This window comes from Schistocerca piceifrons, chromosome 5, assembly GCF_021461385.2.
Source record: "Schistocerca piceifrons isolate TAMUIC-IGC-003096 chromosome 5, iqSchPice1.1, whole genome shotgun sequence".
NCBI lineage: Eukaryota > Metazoa > Arthropoda > Insecta > Orthoptera > Acrididae > Schistocerca > Schistocerca piceifrons.
The window spans coordinates 25,481,323-25,502,290 of record NC_060142.1 but is presented as its reverse complement, the minus strand read 5'-3'; the positions used below and the strand labels follow the sequence as shown (position 1 = coordinate 25,502,290).

General features: G+C 43.7%; 1 protein-coding gene across 1 annotated transcript in view; it reads right to left on the bottom strand.

Moving 5' to 3' along the window:
- Positions 1-13,392: 13,392 nt before the first annotated feature.
- The window catches only part of LOC124799227 (cytochrome P450 6k1-like), a 148,210-nt gene continuing 140,634 nt past the window's right edge, over positions 13,393-20,968 (bottom strand). The window contains exon 8 of the mRNA XM_047262766.1: positions 13,393-13,661. Coding sequence (XP_047118722.1) covers positions 13,495-13,661 — 167 coding nt within the window. The 3' untranslated portion in view covers positions 13,393-13,494. The remainder of the gene's footprint in view (positions 13,662-20,968) is intronic.

Here is a 20,968-nt window from a genome sequence, read left to right as displayed (position 1 = left end):
TGCACGCTCCCTTACGTGGCCGAGAAATACATCGCTGGCCGCACTTCTCCGGGCGGCTCGCAGCTACCATCGCTGGCCGCCTTCGCGCGCGCGCGCGTTTGTTAGCACGCAGCAATTGGCTACGCCAGAAAACATTGCGATTAGTTTTCCCTGGAAAACAGCGACCCCAGCCGACGGCTCCATTAACTAGCAAGCCTTATATAAACCCGGGCTCCGCCGAAAACGACAGTTCTCGTCGGGAAGTGCAGTACGCCGTGTTCCAGCTGCTTGTGGATGACTCGCCGCACCACACGAGGTTACCTGGCTGCTCGGCGGAAATCTTGCGACTTCACTCGGAGAGACTGAACTTCACTGGACTTGGGAATAATTACGGGACGTGCACCCCACCATGCACATTTGGACATTGTTATAACCAAATTTTAATTATGCATTACTTCTGAGTGTGAGCCTGGGTAGACGCTTGGCTAACATAATTGTTAAAAAGCGATTTGTGATTTAATAAACGAGACTGAAGAGGTTATTGTGTTATTCCTGGTTATAACAGTTATCCTAAATGATTTTAATTATACATAACATTATGTTCTTCTTTTAGTTCAGTAGACTCAGGATATGTATGTTATTACTCCCTGAAAATTTGAATACTCTACTCGAAGTGGTTTCTGGGATTTAGAGAAAAATACAACAGAAAATGTGAATTTTCAGGAACCGCTTCTAAAGTTACAAAAAGACTGTAATTCATTTAATATATGCTTAATTTTTTTAATTTTAGTCACTCAGAAGCACCCTGCGCCGTACTGTATATCATCCTCTTGATCTTTTTCCAATGTTTTTCTTCTTTTCTTATTTCTGGACTCTTCAGTGGCCAAATGTACTGCATACTCTGTTTTATCAATGCGAATCTTGTCCATCCGCTCAAATTCTGTGCTGCAGTTTACATACTGCTGCGTTGGCCACACAAACTGCAGTCGGTCTTTGGCCTCACCAGTCAGCCTCCTCCAGCATCCTCGGTCCACGTATTCTTCTTCAGACAGCCCCAACGTACTCATATCCTCTCTGGCGTGATCAGTCCATAGGAGTCTTGGTCTTCCCCGTGGTCTTTTGCCTCCAATATCTTCCTCCACTTGTGGTAGATTCTTTTATGTGTTTGTCTATTTTTTGTTTGTCTGATGTCGATGTATTATGCTCGCAGTAAAAGGTCGTAACGACGTGATAAAATTGTCTCTGATAGTGCTGTTAAAAGAATTACTGTTTGTTGCGCGTATGAAGAGTCTTGGGAGAGACGGCTGGATGTATTTAGCAACTATTCATACATGAGATTGCAGGTTCGAGTGCTGTTGTCCACGTCTCTTCCCGTACACATTCAATCTGAAACAATTCTGCTATTTCAATACTTCCAAAAATACTAATAAAGGTCGTGACACTCACCTTTGTTCTCATGAAATAATAACGGTTTATTGTCTCTCTTGTACAGTTCTCCACGTAACATCAAAAGAGGCCAACAGTAAAAATCTAGTTACCCTTAGTAACCAGAGAGAGAGTAATATTACAACGATATAATTATCATAGTCTTTCAGATAACGTCTTTGCCACTTAGCTTTCTCACAGTCGGTTCAGTACATTACATATTTAGTACACTACACGCTACCTGCCTGGTGATCTGGCCTTCTCGGCGCATTAAGTGTCCATACCACTTCAGTCTTCTTTCTTTGATCACTGCCACGATGTCCATTGAATTGTACAGCCCGTGCAATTCACTGTTCTTTCTTTATCTCTGTTCATCTCCATCCTTCACTGGCCCAAAAATCTGTCTGAGGATGGCATTTTTCTTTCCACATTTTGGTTGATGGTCCAGGTCTGTACTCCATATAAGGCTATAGGTTGTATTATTGTTTTGCAGATCTTGGTCTTTGAGGATCTCTATGGAAGCCGGGACTGTAACAGTTTTCCCACAGCAAACCTTGACCTGTTTCCTGCTTGTATTCGTGCGGTAATTTCCTGGTCTATCTCGTTCCTTTCTTTGAGTATAGACCCAAGATATTTAAAGTCTTTTACCGTTTCAAAGACTTTGTCCTCCACCTTCAGGGGCCTGTCATCATTTTCTCTGCTAACTACGAGGTATTTTGTCTTATCCATATTCACCTTCAGGCCGGCTCTCATTGCCTCTTCCATTAATGTTCTTGTCATCTGAACCAGCTCTTGCTCTTTCTCTGCTATTAAAGCTATGTCATCCGTATAGTCCAGGGTGTTGATCCTCCTTCCCAGATGTATTCCTGTCTCTATGGTTGCTATCTTTCTCAGGGCTCTCTCCAGTACCAGGTTAAACAGGAGAGGGGAAAGGCAATCTCCTTGTCGCACCCCAGTCCTCACCGTGAACTTCTTTGATATGTTTCATTTACTTTCGCCATGCATGTTGTCTCCTGGGTGGGTATCTGTGTGAGTTTTGTGTGTTTTCTGGGAACTTGAGCCCTTTGAAGTTCTTGCCATACTGCTTGTCTATTCACACCATCATATGCTTTTTGGAAGTCCACAAAAAGGCAGTGAACATTTTTGCGGAATTCCCAGCTCTTTGCTAGCACTTGCATATGGTATGCAAATGGTCTACAGTTGACTTTCCCTTTCTGAAACCTGCTTGTGGGAATCCAAGTACTTTCTCGACATGTGGTGTTAGTCGCTTCAGTAACAACATGCTCAGTATCTTGTAAGCTGTACATAATAGTGTGATTCCTCTATAGTTGCTACATCTCATTGGGTCTCCTTTTCTTTACTATAGGGCAGATGACAGACCTCTTCCATTCTTCTGGGATCCTTTCCTTCTTCCAAATTAAGCAGATTAAGTGGTATAGTCTCGCTTGTAGAGTAACTCTTCCCTCCTTCAGCATCTCTGCGGGTATTCCATCTATCCCTGGTGCCTTCCCCCTCTTCAGCAGTTTTATGGTCGCTCTTACTTCTTCCATGCTTGGTTGTTCATACTGCCCCAGTGGTACAGCATCTCTGTTTTCTCTATATGATTCTTCTTCTTCTTCTTCATTTTCTGTTGTAGCACTCATAGTGTTTACATCCACTTTCAGAAGGTTTTCCAAGTAGTTTTTCTATTCCTCCATAGCTTTCATTTCATCTGTGATTATCTGTCCTCCTTGACCTCTGATCACGTCAATCCTTGGATTGTATCCCTTCTTGAAGAACGTGACTGTCCAGTAAAAGTCTCTTGTATTTCATACTGTCCGGTCTTCTTCTGTCAGTTTTATTTTACTGTTTATGAACTCTGTTCGAAGGACTTGTCTTGCTTCTCTAGCTGCTTCCATGCATTCCAACCTTGTTCTTTCATCCTGTTCGTTTTTCAACCATAACAGTTTCGCTGCTTTTCTCTTGGCGACTCCGTCTCTACACCTATCATTAAACCATCCTTCGCTCTTCCTCCTTTTCTCCATTGGTTCCAGCACCTCACTTGCAGCATCTTTTAAACCTGTCTTGATTTTCGACCAAAACTTTTCAATGTCATCTTCGCCTTCTTCTTCTATGAAAGCAAACCTGTTTCCAATTACAAGTGCATATCTTTCCTTAATGTGGTCCTCTTTCAGTAATTCTGCATTTATTTTCTGGTCTGCTTCTCTTCTCCTGCTGTTACTGCTTTCTATCCTCTCCTGTATGGTTGTCACCACAAGGTAATGGTCTGATCCTATTTCTGCACCTCTTTGAGATTTTACATTCTGGATAGCACTTCTGTGTCTGACATCCACAAGTATGTGGTCTATTTAGTTCTGAGTCTCTTAGTCAGGTGACATCCATGTTATCTTATGGATATCTTTGCGAGGGATGTAGGTACTCATAATTCTTAAGTTTTTTGAAGCTGCCAGATTGCCTAATCTCATTCCGTTGTTGTTAGAGGAATCATGAAGACTGTGAAGGCCGGCGTAAGGTCACAAAATATCTTCTCTTCCTACTTTAGCATTGGCATCACCAAGGAAAACCTTCACATCGTATGATGGTGCATCTTCACACACTGATTCTAGGTCTTCGTAGAAACTGTCTTTTCAGTGTCATCTTTATCTTCTCTACGTGCATGGAACGAAACCAGAGTTACGTTGTAGAATTTTCCTTTTATTCTTATCCAGCATATTCTTTCATTTACAGCCATGAAGTCCATGATATTTCCCCTTACTATGTTGGCTACTGCAAAGCCCACTTCAGACTGATGTTTACCTTCTTTATTTCCGCTGTAGAACTAGCTATATTACTTTTCTTTATGCATTCCTTCTCCAGCCCATCTTATTTCTTGCAGTGGCACTATGTCTAGCCTGTACCTATTCAGTTCTTCATCAAGTACCTTCACCTTTCTATGTGAGAATAGTGTTTTTACATTCCAAATGCACACTTTTCTCTATGTTTGTTCCGTGATCTCCTGCCATTAACCTTCGACTTGCTGGGGTCGTTTCCATTGTTCTGTACCGAATCCGAGGCTATTTCTTGGTGTTTCGTAACAATCATCTTTTTACGGTGTGAGGGTGTTGGCCCCACCCCCAAACCCCTACCTGGAGGACCAGGTTTGCTCCGGGATTAATTCCCATATGCTGTAGCACTTTCACCCTGTCAGTGTTGCCATCATTAGAATCAATAACAGCATCACTGACCCCCCACTTAAGTGTCTTCATTCCAACAAAAACATTTTTTGGTAAGCGAGTCCATATAAGATTATTGAATGGCTCATTGGGATTTTGAGTCTGGACATGCAGACACTTCTTCAGTAATTCAGGATTTGCCAGGTCTCTGTAAATAGGTTTTATTTTTATGATATCCATGACTGCTGCTGGGATGGAATGTTTATAGCTGTACGAACTGTTGCGGTAACTGCACCATGAATCAGGTCCAGGAGAGCATAAGTTGTGTACTGGTTTTTCATCAGTTGACAGTCTCTGGAAGAGGGCAGCCCATACTGCCTACTTCATTTTCAACAAATCCTCAGTATTATTCCTAATGGCCGTCCCATAATACTGCTGTAGTTCATCAATCATACTGTCTGTCGGCCTGCCTCTTATGGCTTTACCAACAGAAAGTTTCTTGTGTCTTAACTTTGTTTCAGCTTCCTCAACCTGGTGCCCACCCTCTTCTGGCTACAAACTTTATAACACAGCAATCCATAGCCTTGTATATAGAAAATTACCGATTTTATTAGATCTTGAAGTAATGCACGTAAAAATTTTAACCTTTTCAACCAGTGTAGATTACATTAAAAAATAAAATACTTATATCATTTTATTCGGAAAATTGTAAATTTTATATTGTGATAAAAATCCGAAAATTTGAAAAAAAGATTCCGTTCTAACTCCCCTTAAGTGTATTTCTACGGTACCTATTGTACTTACCACTTTGCTTGTTATGCCTTTTAATCGAAGCTTTTCTGCTTCATTTATTCTAATTGCACTCTTCATCGGGGTACTTGTTCTCCTGAGTAAGCACAACTGTACTTCTGTATCTATTAATAACTGTAAGTACCCTTTTAATTATATACAATATAACACTAGAACATCATCGTCCGTTGCACAGTCGATTACGCCAGCTGCGGGCTTACCTACTGCGACAATACCCGACTATTTGGCCTTGCCACCGCTTAGTTTGCCTGTACTACTTTGCCCGTTTTAGTCGATACTGCACCCTGCCCTTTCTCCAGGCGTGCCAGGGCCCTTCGTGACAATCCTTAGCGTAATGGCCCTGCTGCTTACACTTTAAGCAGGCTATGTCTTTTACTCTTATACAGGGGACGCCACAGTTACCTGGTAGGTTGCATTGTGGACATCTCAATTCCCGTAAACCTTCATCGTTTTGTCTCTGATTTACTTTGACTTCCCTGACATCTATAGGATGTACTTTCCCTAGTCTTACACAACATTTGGCATCGGTGTGAACCGGCTTGTCACAACCGTAACAAAAATTAGTGAGCTCTTTACTGGTCATTGCCCGTACTCTGCCCGCTAGCTTGTTCTTTCTGCATTTGCTTGCAATATGATCTCTCAAGCCGTATGTAAAACATTTTAAATCCTTAATCTCTTTTGCGCTCTTCGTCGTTTCCCTTCCACAGTTAAATGTGGCCAGTCCCCGCTCTTTCATGGATAATATCGGCCTTTCCTCTTATAGTACTATCTCTACTGTTGCTGCCAAGCCGATTTCATCACCTCGACTCCTGACTATCGTCTGAATCCTGTCGTTGCTTAAACCCTGAATGAAACAAGGTATCAACCAATTCTATGGCACCTTTTACATTTTCCCGACTTGTGACTCGAAATACAGAGAGATTTCAGGGAAGCCGTAAGTCATCGATTCTGCTTGCCTACAACGAGATCGGCTCTCCTTGCCTTGCCTGAAATATTCTGCGCGCGTAGTATTCTATAGTGCGTTTGCTCGCTTAATTTTCTTCTAGAACGCGCTTCACTACTCCCCATGTAGCCATCCGTTCGCGTACTTGCAGTGTCGACCTGGCCTCACCGGTTATCTTAGCTTTCACGTTTCGTGTTCCTCTGACTTGACTTATTCGAATGCCGCATCGATAAACTCTCTGAGATGTCTTTTGTTCCCTTCAAACACTTTTGCAACACTACACAACGCTTCCTTAACCGATATTCTGCTACTACTGAAGGACCATGGAACTTCGTTAGTTTGGGGCAGCTTACCAGTTTTGACACTGTTAACACTCTGAGGATACAATATACTTAAAACAAGCTCTACAAGTAATGCTTCTTGTGGTGCGTCTTCTGTAGCTTGCGTGCCGCCCGTGTGTCCACGCTGTCGCGACCCCTGGCTGCTTAGGCTCCCCTTGTTGCTCTGCACCGTGCTGTCGCAGCCCTACGTTGTCTCGCACGCCCTCGGACTTCTGGGACTCTGCTGCCGCGGGACGATTGCCAACTTGCGCTGAAAGTTGCGAGTCGCCACAACTCCCTGCAGGTTGCAACACTGGCTGTAGCAACGGCTTCTGGCTGCCTTCACTGCTCTGGCTGAAACGTTTCCAGTGGGGTGATACAGAGATGGCGTAAGACAACCGCCGTTCCGCCTGCTCTTCGAATGCGGCCCACACGCCTAGCTCAGAGTCCCACAGTTGCCGCCTGTCTCATCACCAGCTCCGGCTGCTAACTCCGCAACGAGCCCTGGCTCTCGCTGCACCGCCCCGTGTCAGACTTACTGCCTGCTTACTTACTGCCTACTCTCTTCTGACTGCCCTGGACTCTACTCGGAGCGTCTTGCTGCCGAGTTTTGTACACTTTTTCCCTTCGACCCCCCCGGCTGTTGCCATGACGTAATGTCGAGGGCTACTTGCCTCCTTATTGGCTGTCGTTGTGCACTGTCCTTCAGTGGCTCTTCAGAGGCCGGGTGGAGGGGTAGAGAAGCCTCTCTTAATATGGTCACACAGTGCGTCCTAAGCCATATATTCACTTCTCATGAGGTAGTGCTGTCCCCAGCACAAGGCCATCTCTCTTTCTGCTTCTCGTCCCACTCTCTCTCTCTCTCTCTGACCAGAAGTGCTGTTTGCCTTCTTCTTCTCTTTCGAATAACCCATTTGGAGGGTACGATGAATCAACTTTGGCTACTCTTCATTGTATTAGATTTCTTCAGTTTCCAAATTTCCTTCATCCTTTTAGAGTGTTGTTCCCTTTCTTCTTGAGTCCACTTTCGTCTAGTTATTTTCTTTCTCTCCTGAAATTCTGCCTTTTGAACTGCCTTTCTGAAATGTGTTCTGTTTTCTATTGTGTCTATTGTAACTCCAGCATTTTCAATGTCCTTTTCAGTCTCTATGAACCATGCTGGCTTGGATTTGTAGCTATTGAGTAATGTGAATATCCGCTTGGTTAGTCTGTTGTTATCCATTCTGAATATATGTCCAAAAATCTGTAGTCTCCTCTTCCTCATTACATCAGTTAGTTTCTCCGTTTTCAGATATAGCTCTCTGTTTGGTCTTAACCTGTATTCAGCATTATCGTTTCTTTTAGCTCCCAGTATTTTCCTTAAAATTCTTCTTTCAACCTTCTCTAGTTTCTCAAGATCTCCATTTCTTGTTAGTTTAAGTGTTTCTGCCGCATAGAGAGCTTCAGGTCTGGCCACTGTTTGGTAGTGTCTTAATTTCGTGTTCCAGGACAAGGATTTTTTATTATAAACGTTTTTGGTCATATGAAACACTCTTTCCATTTTGTGCACTCTAGTTTCTATAGCTATCTTTTCTTTGGCATTGTATGTAATCCACTCTCCTAGGTATTTAAAGGAATCTGTTTTGTGTATTGTGTTGTTGTCAACTGCAATATTTTGAGGAGCATCACAGATGTTTGTCATAAACTTGGTTTTTTCATAGGATATTTGTAGTCCTACTTTGGCTGCTTGTTTTTTTAGTTCTCTTATTTGTTCTTGGGCATTGTCTAGTGAATCTGTAATCAATGCTATGTCATCTGCGAAGGCTAAACAGTCGACAGTGATCTTGTTTAGATTTCTCCCTAGTTGAATCCCTTTGGTATTGATGGCCTTCCTCCATTCTCGAACTACCTTCTCCAAGACACAATTGAAAAGCAGAGGTGACAGACCATCTCCCTGTCGAACACCTGACTTTATTTCAAACGATTTTGAGAGCTCTCCCCTAAATTTTAATTTCGATTTTGTATTTGTCAAAGTACCTTTAATTATTGCAGTCGTTTTAGCATCGAGTCCCAATTCTTTTAAGATATCAAGCAGTGTATTTCTGTCAATTGAATCATAGGCTTTTTTAAAATCCACAAAAGTAATTACATATTTTAAGTTCCTGATTTTTCCTCATTTCTATTATGTTCTTTAAATTTAGTATTTGTTCTGCACATGACCTTCCCTTCCTAAATCCAACCTGATACTCTCCTGGCTGTTTGTCAAGTATCTCTTCTGCTCTTTTTAAAAGCGCCTTAGACAAGATCTTATAGGTCACTGGTAAGAGGGAGATTCCCCTATAATTGCTAGGATCTGTTTTCTTCCCTTTTTTATGTAGTGGATGTATTAATGCAGATGTCCAGTCTGGTGGTAATCTGTATGTTGTCTGTTTGCCTATTAACTTAAATTCCAATCGTTATTAAAGACCCCGTTGTCAAAAGTACACGTAGCCCTCCTTGTGTGTTTACGGCTTATAGCTTTTAGCTCGTTACCAGACACGGCTGCCCACCGGCCTGGCGTCGGCCAGCCAGCCAGCTTCTGGGCCTGTGGCTCCTCTCGCCACGCCCAAATACCTTACTGTTGCTTCTTTACAGTTTCCCGTTTTGTTATTAACAATGCCTTAACAATTCCCCGTTTTGTTATTAATAATGAAATTCACACTTGGCTTTAGGATATAACAGAAGGTTCTGAAACTATAGGGATTTTGCTCTAAAACTAAAAGAAAACGGACTACGCCTATATCGTGGAAACAGGACATTTATTAAAATCGCGGCTGTGTTTTCTTTTTCTTTTTATAGATACTTGCTTATAAGATGTGCAATACAATTGTTACAGCGAAGTGTTTTCTTTCGTATGATGGAAGACACTTGCGGCGGCGGTATGCTGGAGGCATGGGGGCGTTTTTCATAGGAGGTCGCAGTTTAGACAAAAAGCTCACAGTCGAGGCAGCTGTCATTTATCTCGCTTTTTTTCTGTGGCCTGCCGGCGTCGTGATGTATGTTGGCTTCGTTAGGGCTGACTGACCACCTGGACCACACAGCTCTGCTGGGGGCGCACTGAACTGAAGAGTCCGCTCCTGGATATGATGGGGGCTGTGTAGCAGTAGCTGCCTGTTTCGCACGAAGGAGCGGACGGTTCTTCCTGTCTTTTCCCAGGACTATGTTTAACAGATTGCAGGAAACATCCATCTGTGACTGACTTCTGCAGTCCGAAGGCAGTACGTCACTCCCACCAGATGGATATCTTTGTGGGCCAGTGGCAAGGTATAACGGGAATAATGAAGGGTGGTAGGTGGGGGTAAGACCGACTCCTAGTTGGTCAGTCCGTGAACGAACATCGAAGAGACTGCACGTGCAACTGCCACCCTTCTCTCCTGGCGCAAACTTTTTGGGTCGGTTTTTGTGGTAGTTGTGTTATTACACCGATTTTCCCCCAATTCACACCACATCTGTTGCATTATGACCTATTGCTTTCGAATGCCGGTTTTTTTCACGACAATTTTTATGTGTAATAGAACAGTGAAGCAGTTTTGGTAGCGTGTATTGGCATTCTTGAATTTCGATTACATGGGTTGCAGGGTGATTGTCGGGCAAGGTAGCGAACTCTGATGTCAAACTGCGATGGATACAATCGTCAACTGTATGCTTACATGTAGTATACTTATTAAACTCCTCTCTATCCAGCAACACCATCTCGTCAGCTGAACGTAATTCCCACCACCAATAAAGATGGTATCTTTCACTCCAGGGTTTTCTCTGTCAGCTTGTAGGGGGAGCTATCGTCCTATGTAGAGTCTGAGTATATCTGCCACTAGTTTCCGGTGGTACTGTGAAATTTTTTTCTAGCAAGATAACACCAGTTGTATGACATCGTCAATTTTTGAGCTGTATTGCGATTTTAGGTGCATATAGATCTATAACTAGGACTAATCTTTATGATTAATTACGGAATTTGGACTGATTTTTACTTCGGTTTCCCAGCCAAAATAAACAAAGTACCCAAACCGAACCTTTCTCTCCTGCATCTGGACAGTTTCTATGTATTAGGGGTTGCAATTGGTCTTTTTGCCCAAAATGACCATTGTTCATGTCCCAGAAAGGAGTAATCGAAGGAAGCGGAGAACCCTTCCACATATTTTACCAATGCATTGTACTGATCACCACGCTACCTTTGGGATGTATTTGAGTGCCATCCATGGCTTAACATCATGCTGAATATGTCATCACTTCTGTCACAATGTTTTATGATCAATTAACGTTTGAGATATTTCAGTCAGACATTATGTTCGAAAGTGAGTGAGTGGCATGCAGAAAAAGCAAAGTGTGCGTGTATGAGCTGCACAGACCACGAAAGCAGTGTGTAGCCGATCGCTGAACGAGACAGAACCCACTGAGATAAAACTTGCACAGATCTGAGGATTAAGAGTGTGTGTGTGTGTGTGTGTGTGTGTGTGTGTGTGTGTGTGTGTGTGCGCGCGCGTGCGTGTGCGTCTGTCTGTGTGAGTGTGTGTTTAAGATTTAGAAGCGCTCAACAACGAGATTATCAGCGCTCTTACAATCAATAGAGAGCTCATAATACGAAGGACATTTCATAAATAGTGCACAGGTGTGTAGATTGTTTGATGCAACAACAATGAAAATTACGTCAAATGTAGTCGGGAGCTTGAGGAGGAGGCGCGTGTTTTTGTTTTTTCACTGTGTACTCTAACATAAAACTGGCGAGAGACAGAAGTGAACCTTGCGGGAGTCCCGGGTGCTGTGACTGTTGAAGACCAGCGGCCGTACACCGAGATCGAATCCTTACGCGGCAAAAACCCGACAGATGTCGACAGTGCGTTAAGTGAAGTTTGTGGTGAGTTTGAAGTGGACAGCAGTACAGTTTCACGATGCGTTAATCGTTTTTGTCGTGGTCGTATGAGCATAGATGTTCATCCAAGACCCAGAAGGCAAAAAATGTCAACATGTGAACTAAGTGTGAAACTTGGGCAGATGCTCTTGGAGAACATCACAGTGTGATTTGTGAGGAACTATCTGAAGCAAGAGGAATTCCTCCAAGATCAGTGTTCCGTGTTCTGTCAAATGATCTGAAGAAGAGAGAAAATTCTACGAGGTTGTTCTCACACTCTTTGAGTGCTGAAGAGAAGAAGAGACGAGTGGAGATTGCAACCTTGCTCAAACAATGGTGACCGTGAAGATCTAGGATTCTTGCGTCTAATTGTCGTTATTGATAATATGTGGATTACAGACTTTAAATAGGAGTTGAAATCACAGTCCAATGAGTGCATAGCTTCAGAGTCTTCACGTGCAGAAAAGTTTCAACACCCAAAATCAAAGCGCAAGCAAATGATGATCTCTGCTTACGATCATCAAGAAATCATCATGTAAGGTAGAATCTCATGTGGAACAAGTGTCATAGGATTGCATTATCGTAAATTCATGCAAAACCTGCGCAGAAAAATGCACGAAACCCGACATCAGTTGTTCGAGGCTGGGTGACTACTTCTCCACGAAATGCTCGCCCGCGTATCAACAGTGGTGTAGCCCAAAAACTGCGCGAATACGGATGGGAAGTGTTGCCGCATCCTCGCTACAGCCCGGACATGAGTCCACCAGATTTCGACTTGTTGCCAAAGTTGAGGAAACCTACAGACGGACTTGGTTATCTTTCTCTAGAAGAGTTTTGTACCACCGTCACCCGAACCTTTCGACAGATGAACAGAAGTGCTGTCGCGGATGGAGTAATAAAAGTCCGAGTCGTTAGGATTCAGTCACAGAGAAGCAGGGAGACTATATTGAAGGACTGTCAAAAAATATGAAAAGAGAACACGTAAGCAAAAAAAGTGTTTGCATTATTTTTTAAATGTCCATCGTAAGTGTGCTAGATAGAAAGAGCGGCTTTCAGCGACATTCTGATGCAACGATTGTGATTTGAATATGAAACTTCCTGGCACATTAAAACTGTGTGCCGGACGGAGACTCGAACTCGGGACCTTTGCCTTTCGCGGGCAAGTGCTCTACCAACTGAGCTACCCAAGCACGACTCACGCCCCGTCTTCACAGCTTCGCTTGTGCCAGTATCTCGTCTCCTACCTTCCAAACTTTACAGAAGCTCTCCTGCGAACCATGCACAACTAGCACTCCTGACAGAAAGGATACTGCGGAGACATGGCTTAGCCACAGCTTTGAGGATGTTCCCAGAATGAGATTTTCACTCTGCAGCGGAGTGTGTGCTGATATGAAACTCCCTGGCACATTAAAACTGTGTGCCGGACGGAGACTCGAACTCGGGACCTTTGCCTTTCCCGGGCAAGTGCTCTACCAACTGAGCTACCCAAGAACGACTCACGCCCCGTCCTCACAGCTTCGCTTGTGCCAGTATCTCGTCTCCTACCTTCCAAACTTTACAGAAGCTCTCCTGCGAACCATGCACAACTAGCACTCCTGACAGAAAGGATACTGCGGAGACATGGCTTAGCCACAGCTTTGAGGATGTTCCCAGAATGAGATTTTCACTCTGCAGCGGAGTGTGCGCTGATATGAAACTCCCTGGCAGATTAAAACTGTGTGCCGGACGGAGACTCGAATTCGGGACCTTTGCCTTTCGCGGGCAAGTCTGCCAGGAAGTATGATATCAGCGCACACTCCGCTGCAGAGTGAAAATCTCATTCTGTGATTTGAATATGGCAGTCATTGTAGTTAGGGGACAGTTTGTGTATGACAATCTGCACAGTTGATGCAAAAAGGATGAGATTCTTGTAACATTTATTAACAAAAATTCGGCCCATATTACATTTGAAGTGAAGTATATGTGATGTGGACACTACGCTGGCAGCCGGCCCCGGGCGGCCTAGCGCCTCTTCTCGAAGCGCAGCTGGATGCCGGTGGTGGGCAGCAGCAGCACGCCGCGCCCGTTGAAGGCGAGCCGGCGCGGCGTGGCGGCCGTGGGGCGCACGCTGAAGCGCGACAGCACGCTCGCCAGGCCCACCTTGGACTGCAGCTGGCCCAGCCGCATCCCTGCAACACGGCGACAAGCACCGCTTACTCCGTTCCTAGTTCTGACACTATAGTAGTGCCCCAGTGAATCTCGCACTGATCAGCCAGAACATTACTACCACCGACCTACTGCCGATACAAACCCATCCAGGCGACAGCAGCGTCGTCAGGCGAGGCGTGACTGCTGGTCAGGCACACACGCGGTGCGTGTAGTACCAGTGGGCGTGCTGTGCGTGTGTAGGATGTGGAAGGTGCGTGAGCTGTCTGAGTTTGACTGGGGGCGGATTTTGATGGCCTGCAAGCTCAGCACGAGCATTTCGGAAATAGCGCGATTTGTCGGGTGTTATAGGATTGCTGTCGTAAGTGTATTGAACACGTTAGTTAGTTAGTCGGTTGCATGTTCCATTGATCAATCGCACGGTACGGTAGCCGTTATGATGTGGAACGTGTCAAGTGCACAAGAAATGCTCATATGAAACAAGATTTTTTAATATATTACAATACAGAGTTTATGATTAATATTTCTATTATTTACCCCATTACCTTAAATGGCACAAAATGCATAAAGTATATTTATAGATTTATTTATTCCTATTCAAGACTTCATCTTTGGTATAGAAGGAGTTATCAAGGAAATATGATTTCAATTTATTTTTGAAGCTATTACTGCTGTCTATCAGACATTTTATTTCATATGGTAATTTGTCGAAAAATTTTATAGCAGCATATTTTACCCCTTTCTGTGGCAAAGATAGGTTGAGTAAACGATAGTGTAAGTCTTTCTTTTTTCTGGTGTTATGAACGTCACTGTTCTTTTGAAACTGGTCCTTGTTGTTCAGAACAAATTTCATTAATGAGTAAATGTACTGTGAGGCTGTTGTAAGAATGCCCAATCTTTTTAAAATATGTCTACAAGATGTGCGACTATGAACCCCACACATTATTCTAACCACTTTCTTTTGAGCAGTGAATACTTTTTATCTAAATGTTGAGTTACCCCAAAATATTATTCCGTATGACATCAGAGAGTGAAAGCATGCAAAGTATGTTAGTTTACTAATTTCTACATCCTCAAAATTGGCAATTATTCTGATTGCAAAAGTTTCTGAACCTAGTCGCTGTAGAAGAACCAAAATATGAATTTTCCAATTAAGATTCTCATCTGTGTGTACACCCAAAAACTTAGTATGCTCTACCCTGTCTACTGACTTCTGTTGATGTGTTATATTTATTGAAGGAACTGTACTTCTTGCAGCAGAAAATTTGATATACTGTGTTTTTCAAAGTTCAGAGCAAGCCCATTTGCAGAAAACCAATTAATGTCTTTTCCAAAGACCTTATTTGTATCAATTTCAATTGGAGTTTGTCTTGCCGGATTAATAATGATGCTTGTGTCATCAGCAAACAGTATCAGTTCAGCTTCCTGTTTCAGATAGGAAGGGAGGTCCTTCACATATATCAAGAAGGGGACCCATGACTGATCCCTGTGGAAGACCTAATGTAATTTCACCGCAGTTAGATGAAGTGGAAAACTTATTTAAATCACTTGGCCCATATGAGGAAACTTTTTTGGTTCCTGTTCTGTAGGTGCGCCTTAAACCACTCATATGATATTCCATTATACCATAGAACTGTAATTTCTGTAACATAATATCATGGTTCACACAATCAAATGCTTTGGAAAAGTCACAGAAAATTCCTATTGGTGACATTTTTCTATTTAAAGACTCTATTATGTGGACAGTGAAATTGTATATTGCTGTCTCAGTGGAACAGCATTTTTGAAATCCGAACTGTGATTTAGTAAGTATCCCATTACTGTTGAGTTGGCTAACCACTCTTGAGTATATTATTTTCTCAAAGATTTTTGAAAATTCTGTAACCAAGGATATTGGCCAATAATTGACATCTGTGGTGTCCCCCTTTTTCTAGAGTGGCCTGACAATGGCATATTTTAACCTGTTTGGGAAAATTACATATGTGACTCAAAACATCAGCTGTAATTGCTCCACATTGTTTTAATATCTTATTAGAGATGTCATCTACTCCAACAGAACATTTATTTTTCAAAGATTTAATAATTTTACTTATTTCACAAGAGGTTGTTGGGTGAAACTTAATCTGACTAAGTTTTTTTTTTTTAAACAGACTCTTCCATGTACTGCCTGCCTTTTTCTTTTGAACTGTTCTCACCAATTTTTTCTCCTTCACTTAGGAAATGGTTGTTAAATACATTAGCTACTAGTGTACTGTTGGTTAGGTTGCGAAACCGAGACGAAACTACGGGAACCTCTTATTATAGATGTCGGACGTCGTGGGCTGGGCAGACTGGTAAAACTGGACAGGTGGCGAACTGTGGCGGAACTAACATCAGTCTTTAATGCTGGACAGAGTAAAAATGTGTCTGAACACACGGTGCACCGAACACTCCTAACGATGGGCTTCCGCAGCCGCCGATCATGCATGTGCTAATGTTAACACATGACATGCGCAACTACTACTGAAATGGCCACGTGGACATCGGTATTGGAAGTTGACGCGGTGGCAGAACGCCGGATGGTCTGATGAATCCCGAGACCATCTTCATCATACCGATGGGAAGACGCAAATCCGTCGTCTTCCAGGAGAACAGCTTCTTGACACTTGTAGGGACGGAGACAAGCCGGAGGCGGCTCCATTACGCTGTGGGAAACATTCGCGGTGGCATCCGTGGGCGAACTCGAGCTCTGTGAGGCACCGTGCTGGCCGAGGAGTATCGCACGCCTGGTTGTAGACCACGTCCACCCATTCATGACGACAAAAAAATGGTTCAAATGGCTCTGAGCACTATGGGACTTAACATCAGAGTTCATCAGTCCCCTAGAACTTAGAACTACTTAAACCTAACTAACCTAAGGACATCACACACATCCATGCCCGAGGCGGGATTCGAACCTGCGACCGTAGCGGTCGCGCGGTTCCAGACTGAAGAGCTCGTCCACACCGACCGGCCTCATGACGCCAGGAGTGGCATTTTTCGACTCCGTGTCACGAGGCCAGGAGTATGATCGAGTAGTTCGAGGAACACAGTGGCGAGTCAGAACTGATGTGCTGGTCCCCAGCTCGCCAGGTCTGAACCCGATCGGACACATCTGGCATGTGACTGAACGTGGCTTTAGAGGTCATCACCCCCTCCCAGGAATTCACGGGAATTAGGTGACTTGTGTCTGAAGATGTGGCGCCCATTCCCTCCATTAACCTACCAAGGCCTCATTACCTCCATGCCACATCGCATCGCCGCTGTTATCTGCGCCAAACGTGGACGTACCAGCTGTTAGTTGGGCGGTCATGATGGTCTGGTTAATCAGTCTATGCGTATTTAAGGCCAGTTTGTAATTATGTGCAATGAAGTGAGCGTGTTAGCACGTTTGAACTTTAATGACAGCTTTATCAGCCACAAAAAATTTCAATATATACACTAATGGCCATTAAAATTGCTACACCAAGAAGAAATGCAGATGATAAACAGGTATTCATTGGACAAAAATAATACACTAGAACTGACATGTGATTACATTTTCACGCAATTTGGGAGCATAGATTCTGAGAAATCAGTACCCAGAACAACGGCCTTGATACACCTGGGCATTGAGTTAAACAGAGCTTGGATGGCGTGTACAGGTACAGCTGCCCATGCAGCTTCAACACGCTACCACAATTCATCAAGAGTAGTGACTGACGTATTGTGACGAGCCAGTTGTTTGGCCACCATTGACGAGTCGTTTTCAATTGGTGAGAGATCTGGAGAATGTGCTGGCCAGGGCAGCAGTCGAACTTTTTTTGTATCCAGAAAGGCCCGTACAGGACCTGCAACATGTGGTCGTACATTATCCTGCTGAAATGTAGGGTTTCGCAGGGATCGAATGAAGGGTAGAGCCACGGGTCGTAACACATCTGAAATGTAACGTCCACTGTTCAAAGTGCCATCAATGGGAACAAGAGGTGACCGAGACGTGTAACCAATGCCACCCCATACCATCACGCCGGGTGATACGCCAGTATGGCGATGACGAATACACACTTCCAATGTGCGTTCACCGCGATATCGCCAAACACAGATGCGACCGCCATGATGCTGTAAACAGAACCTGGATTCATCCGAAAAAATGACGTTTTGCCATTCGTGCACCAAGGTTAGTTGTTGAGTACACCATCGCAGGCGCTCCTGTCTGTGATGCATCAAGGGTAACCGCAGCCATGGTCTCCGAGCCGACAGTCCATGCTACTGCAAACGTCATCGAACTGTTCGTGGAGATGGTGGTTGTCTTGAAAACGTCCCCATCTGTTGACTCAGGGATCGAGCCGTGGCTGCACGATCCGTTACAGCCATGCGGATAAGATGCCTGTCATCTCGACTGCTAGTGTTACGAGGCCGTTGGAATCCAGCACGGCGTTCCGTATTACCCTCCTGAACCCACCGATTCCATATTCTGCTAACAGTCATTGGATCTCGACCAACGCGAGCAGCAATGTCGCGATACGATAAACCACAATCGCGATAGGCTACAATCCGACCATTATCAAAGTCGAAAACGTGATGGTACGCATTTCTCCTCCTTACACGAGGCATCACAAGAACGTTTCACCAGGCAACGCCGGTCAACTGCTGTTTGTGTATGAGAAATCGGTTGGAAACTTTCCTCATGTCAGCACGTTGTAGGTGTCGCCACCGGCGCCAACCTTGTGAGAGTGCTCTGAAAAGCTAATCATTTGCATATCACAGCATCTTCTTCCTGTCGATTGAATTTCACGTCTGTAGCACATCATCTTCGTGATGTAGCAATTTTAATGGCCGTTAATCTCTTGCGCTGTCGAAACACTATTGCGATTAGTAGATTATCTGATCGGTTCCATTGCATTGGAATTGCCAGATTGGATGTTTTCGTGTCTTATGGAGGAAAAATTATTAGAATACAGCAGTAACTAGGACATTTCTTGCCAATAAAGTATATCACTCGGCTTTACAAAATTTCAGATGAGCCCTTTATGACATGTAACTCAGTTTGTTCGAGAAAACAGTAGGGCTGTATAAGATTCAGATATCGATTCCCTGTTAGAAAAGACGTAATTGCTTTCATAGACTAGGGCGCAGCATTAAGCATAGTTAAAATATATAATCATGTTTCCGAAACACCACGACGGAAGAAATCAGAATGCGGTGCGGTAATGCAAGAATGTTTGGCATACAGGAGAGCAATATGTAAGATGTGTATCTGAAGAAAAGTAACAAAATGGAAAAATAGTCGAGACGCGATATTGTTACAGTTTCCATATTTGCTGAGCAAGGAGATGACGTGTCAACAGGCGGTTCAACAATTGTAATGGAAGACATTACCGATAAATAACGAGATAGAAGCACCAGGGAATAAACGTTCCAGTGAGTAAGGATCCCTCGTTCAGACATCATTGCGAAGAGTACAAGATATGAATCAAGGATGGGGCTGCCAACTAAAGATAACAAAGTCACATCCTATACTACTTGCTCATCGGACCATGTACAGCCTAATAGAAATGTGAACGCTCGGAGTGATACTTTAGTGTCCAACCTCCTTGACCAATGGTCATGTCTGACGATGATCTTAATCTTGAACCTTCTCTTGGAACATTACGAAATTATATGAGTCTACCTGCTCTTGGTTATGCCTTACAGTACAGTAACTGATTTAGGAATCTCTGTCTGCTCACAAAGTAATTCAGCTGGCATCTTCCTACGCCTCCTGACATTTTCTAAGTAAACCTCCCGATTCTGTGATATTGTTTACATTTTATTTGCTATCAATACCTGAAATTTATTGCAGAACTCAAAGGAATCTTTCTGCTGCCTCACCTCTTCTACTGATGCCATATTCTCCTGCTAAAATCAGCCACGCCTGGTCCGCTGATTGCAGCGATGTCAGCCCACCGATTCCATCGAAAAATCGGCGTAGCCCGGGTATTTTCTCAGCAACAGACAGTCACCGTAAAGCAATATTGCCAGCAATAGTTCTCAGACAACCAATAACATGTTAGCATAAACTTCACAACAAAAGAACTAATAAGAATATTTCCTGCAGCTACAGACAACCTTGGTACAAGCATAACAGTGATATAGAAGGCTGCGTACATCTTACTCTCTGTCTTGGCAGAGTTATTTAATTTTTCTCTCTTCACATGTATCCAAACGTACAGGGGAGATGTAAAGTCCACCAATGGCTAAGGACAAAAATTCACAGACAGCCCGTAGTTAATCGACAAGTAGCATCTGATCACTTAATATGGACCCAAATATATAGACACTGGTCGTTGTCGTCCGATGTAATACTGCGGAACCAGACGAGAACTGCGGTGACTCGGTGACTTTAGCAGTCAGTATATGTATTGGATTTTTTTTTTATTGCCATGCTGTTCCGATTCCTAGACATGACGGCAATTCCGGCAGAGTTGTACAGTCAAGATGGAAGCCAAACTTTACGGAACGGTCCCCAAACCCTGTCCTCGGTCTTGTCCCTGCCACTTGCCCACACGGCCCTTATCCAACCGCAGATTCACTGACACGCGGATTCCGGCACCAGCTGCCGGAACAACGTAGCGGTGACACCACAGTCTTCGTGCCCGTCTCCCAACTCTCAGTCCGCGTCAGGGCGCATCTCCCTGTCCTTTGCAATGCAAACACAATAGTTTCCTCTACGCAGAAAAGACCCGTGATTACTTGCCGAATGTACATTCTATTTTACACTTCAGAGTTCCTGTAGTGCTCTCTGAAGGACGAGACCATGTTGCACAGTGAGTATATAATATATTAATATTTAATTTTGAGAACTAAATACATCACTCTAAAAAAATAATACCAGTATTTGCAGTATAAGAGAGAAAGAAAGTGTGGAATTGCGAGGTGTCAAACTCGTCTCCAGGGACTGGGACCTTCTCAAACTCTGTGGGGATAACACAGCGTCAAACGTAGCGACAGAGCTACGAACTCTGCTGGCCAGTTAGTCTGACTGCACTGTAGTGCGACGGCCTGCAGGGATAACGGTTTCCTTGTTGCTGTCCCAGGCTGTTAAAAGCAGGACAGTTTAACGCTGGTGTTGTGGTGTTTGCCACAGTATTCATCCACTCGAATGCTAGGCCCCGGTTAGGTCTTTCCCAGGCAATCCAAACATATAGCTTTCAAAACATAATTCAACATTAGTTATGCCAGACAACACTAAAAATAGAAACCAAGCAAGTAATGCAATAAGTCCATTAACGACATTAGATGTAAAATTTCGTAAGCAAACAAAAGTTTATAGGTCTCACCAAAGTTGAATATT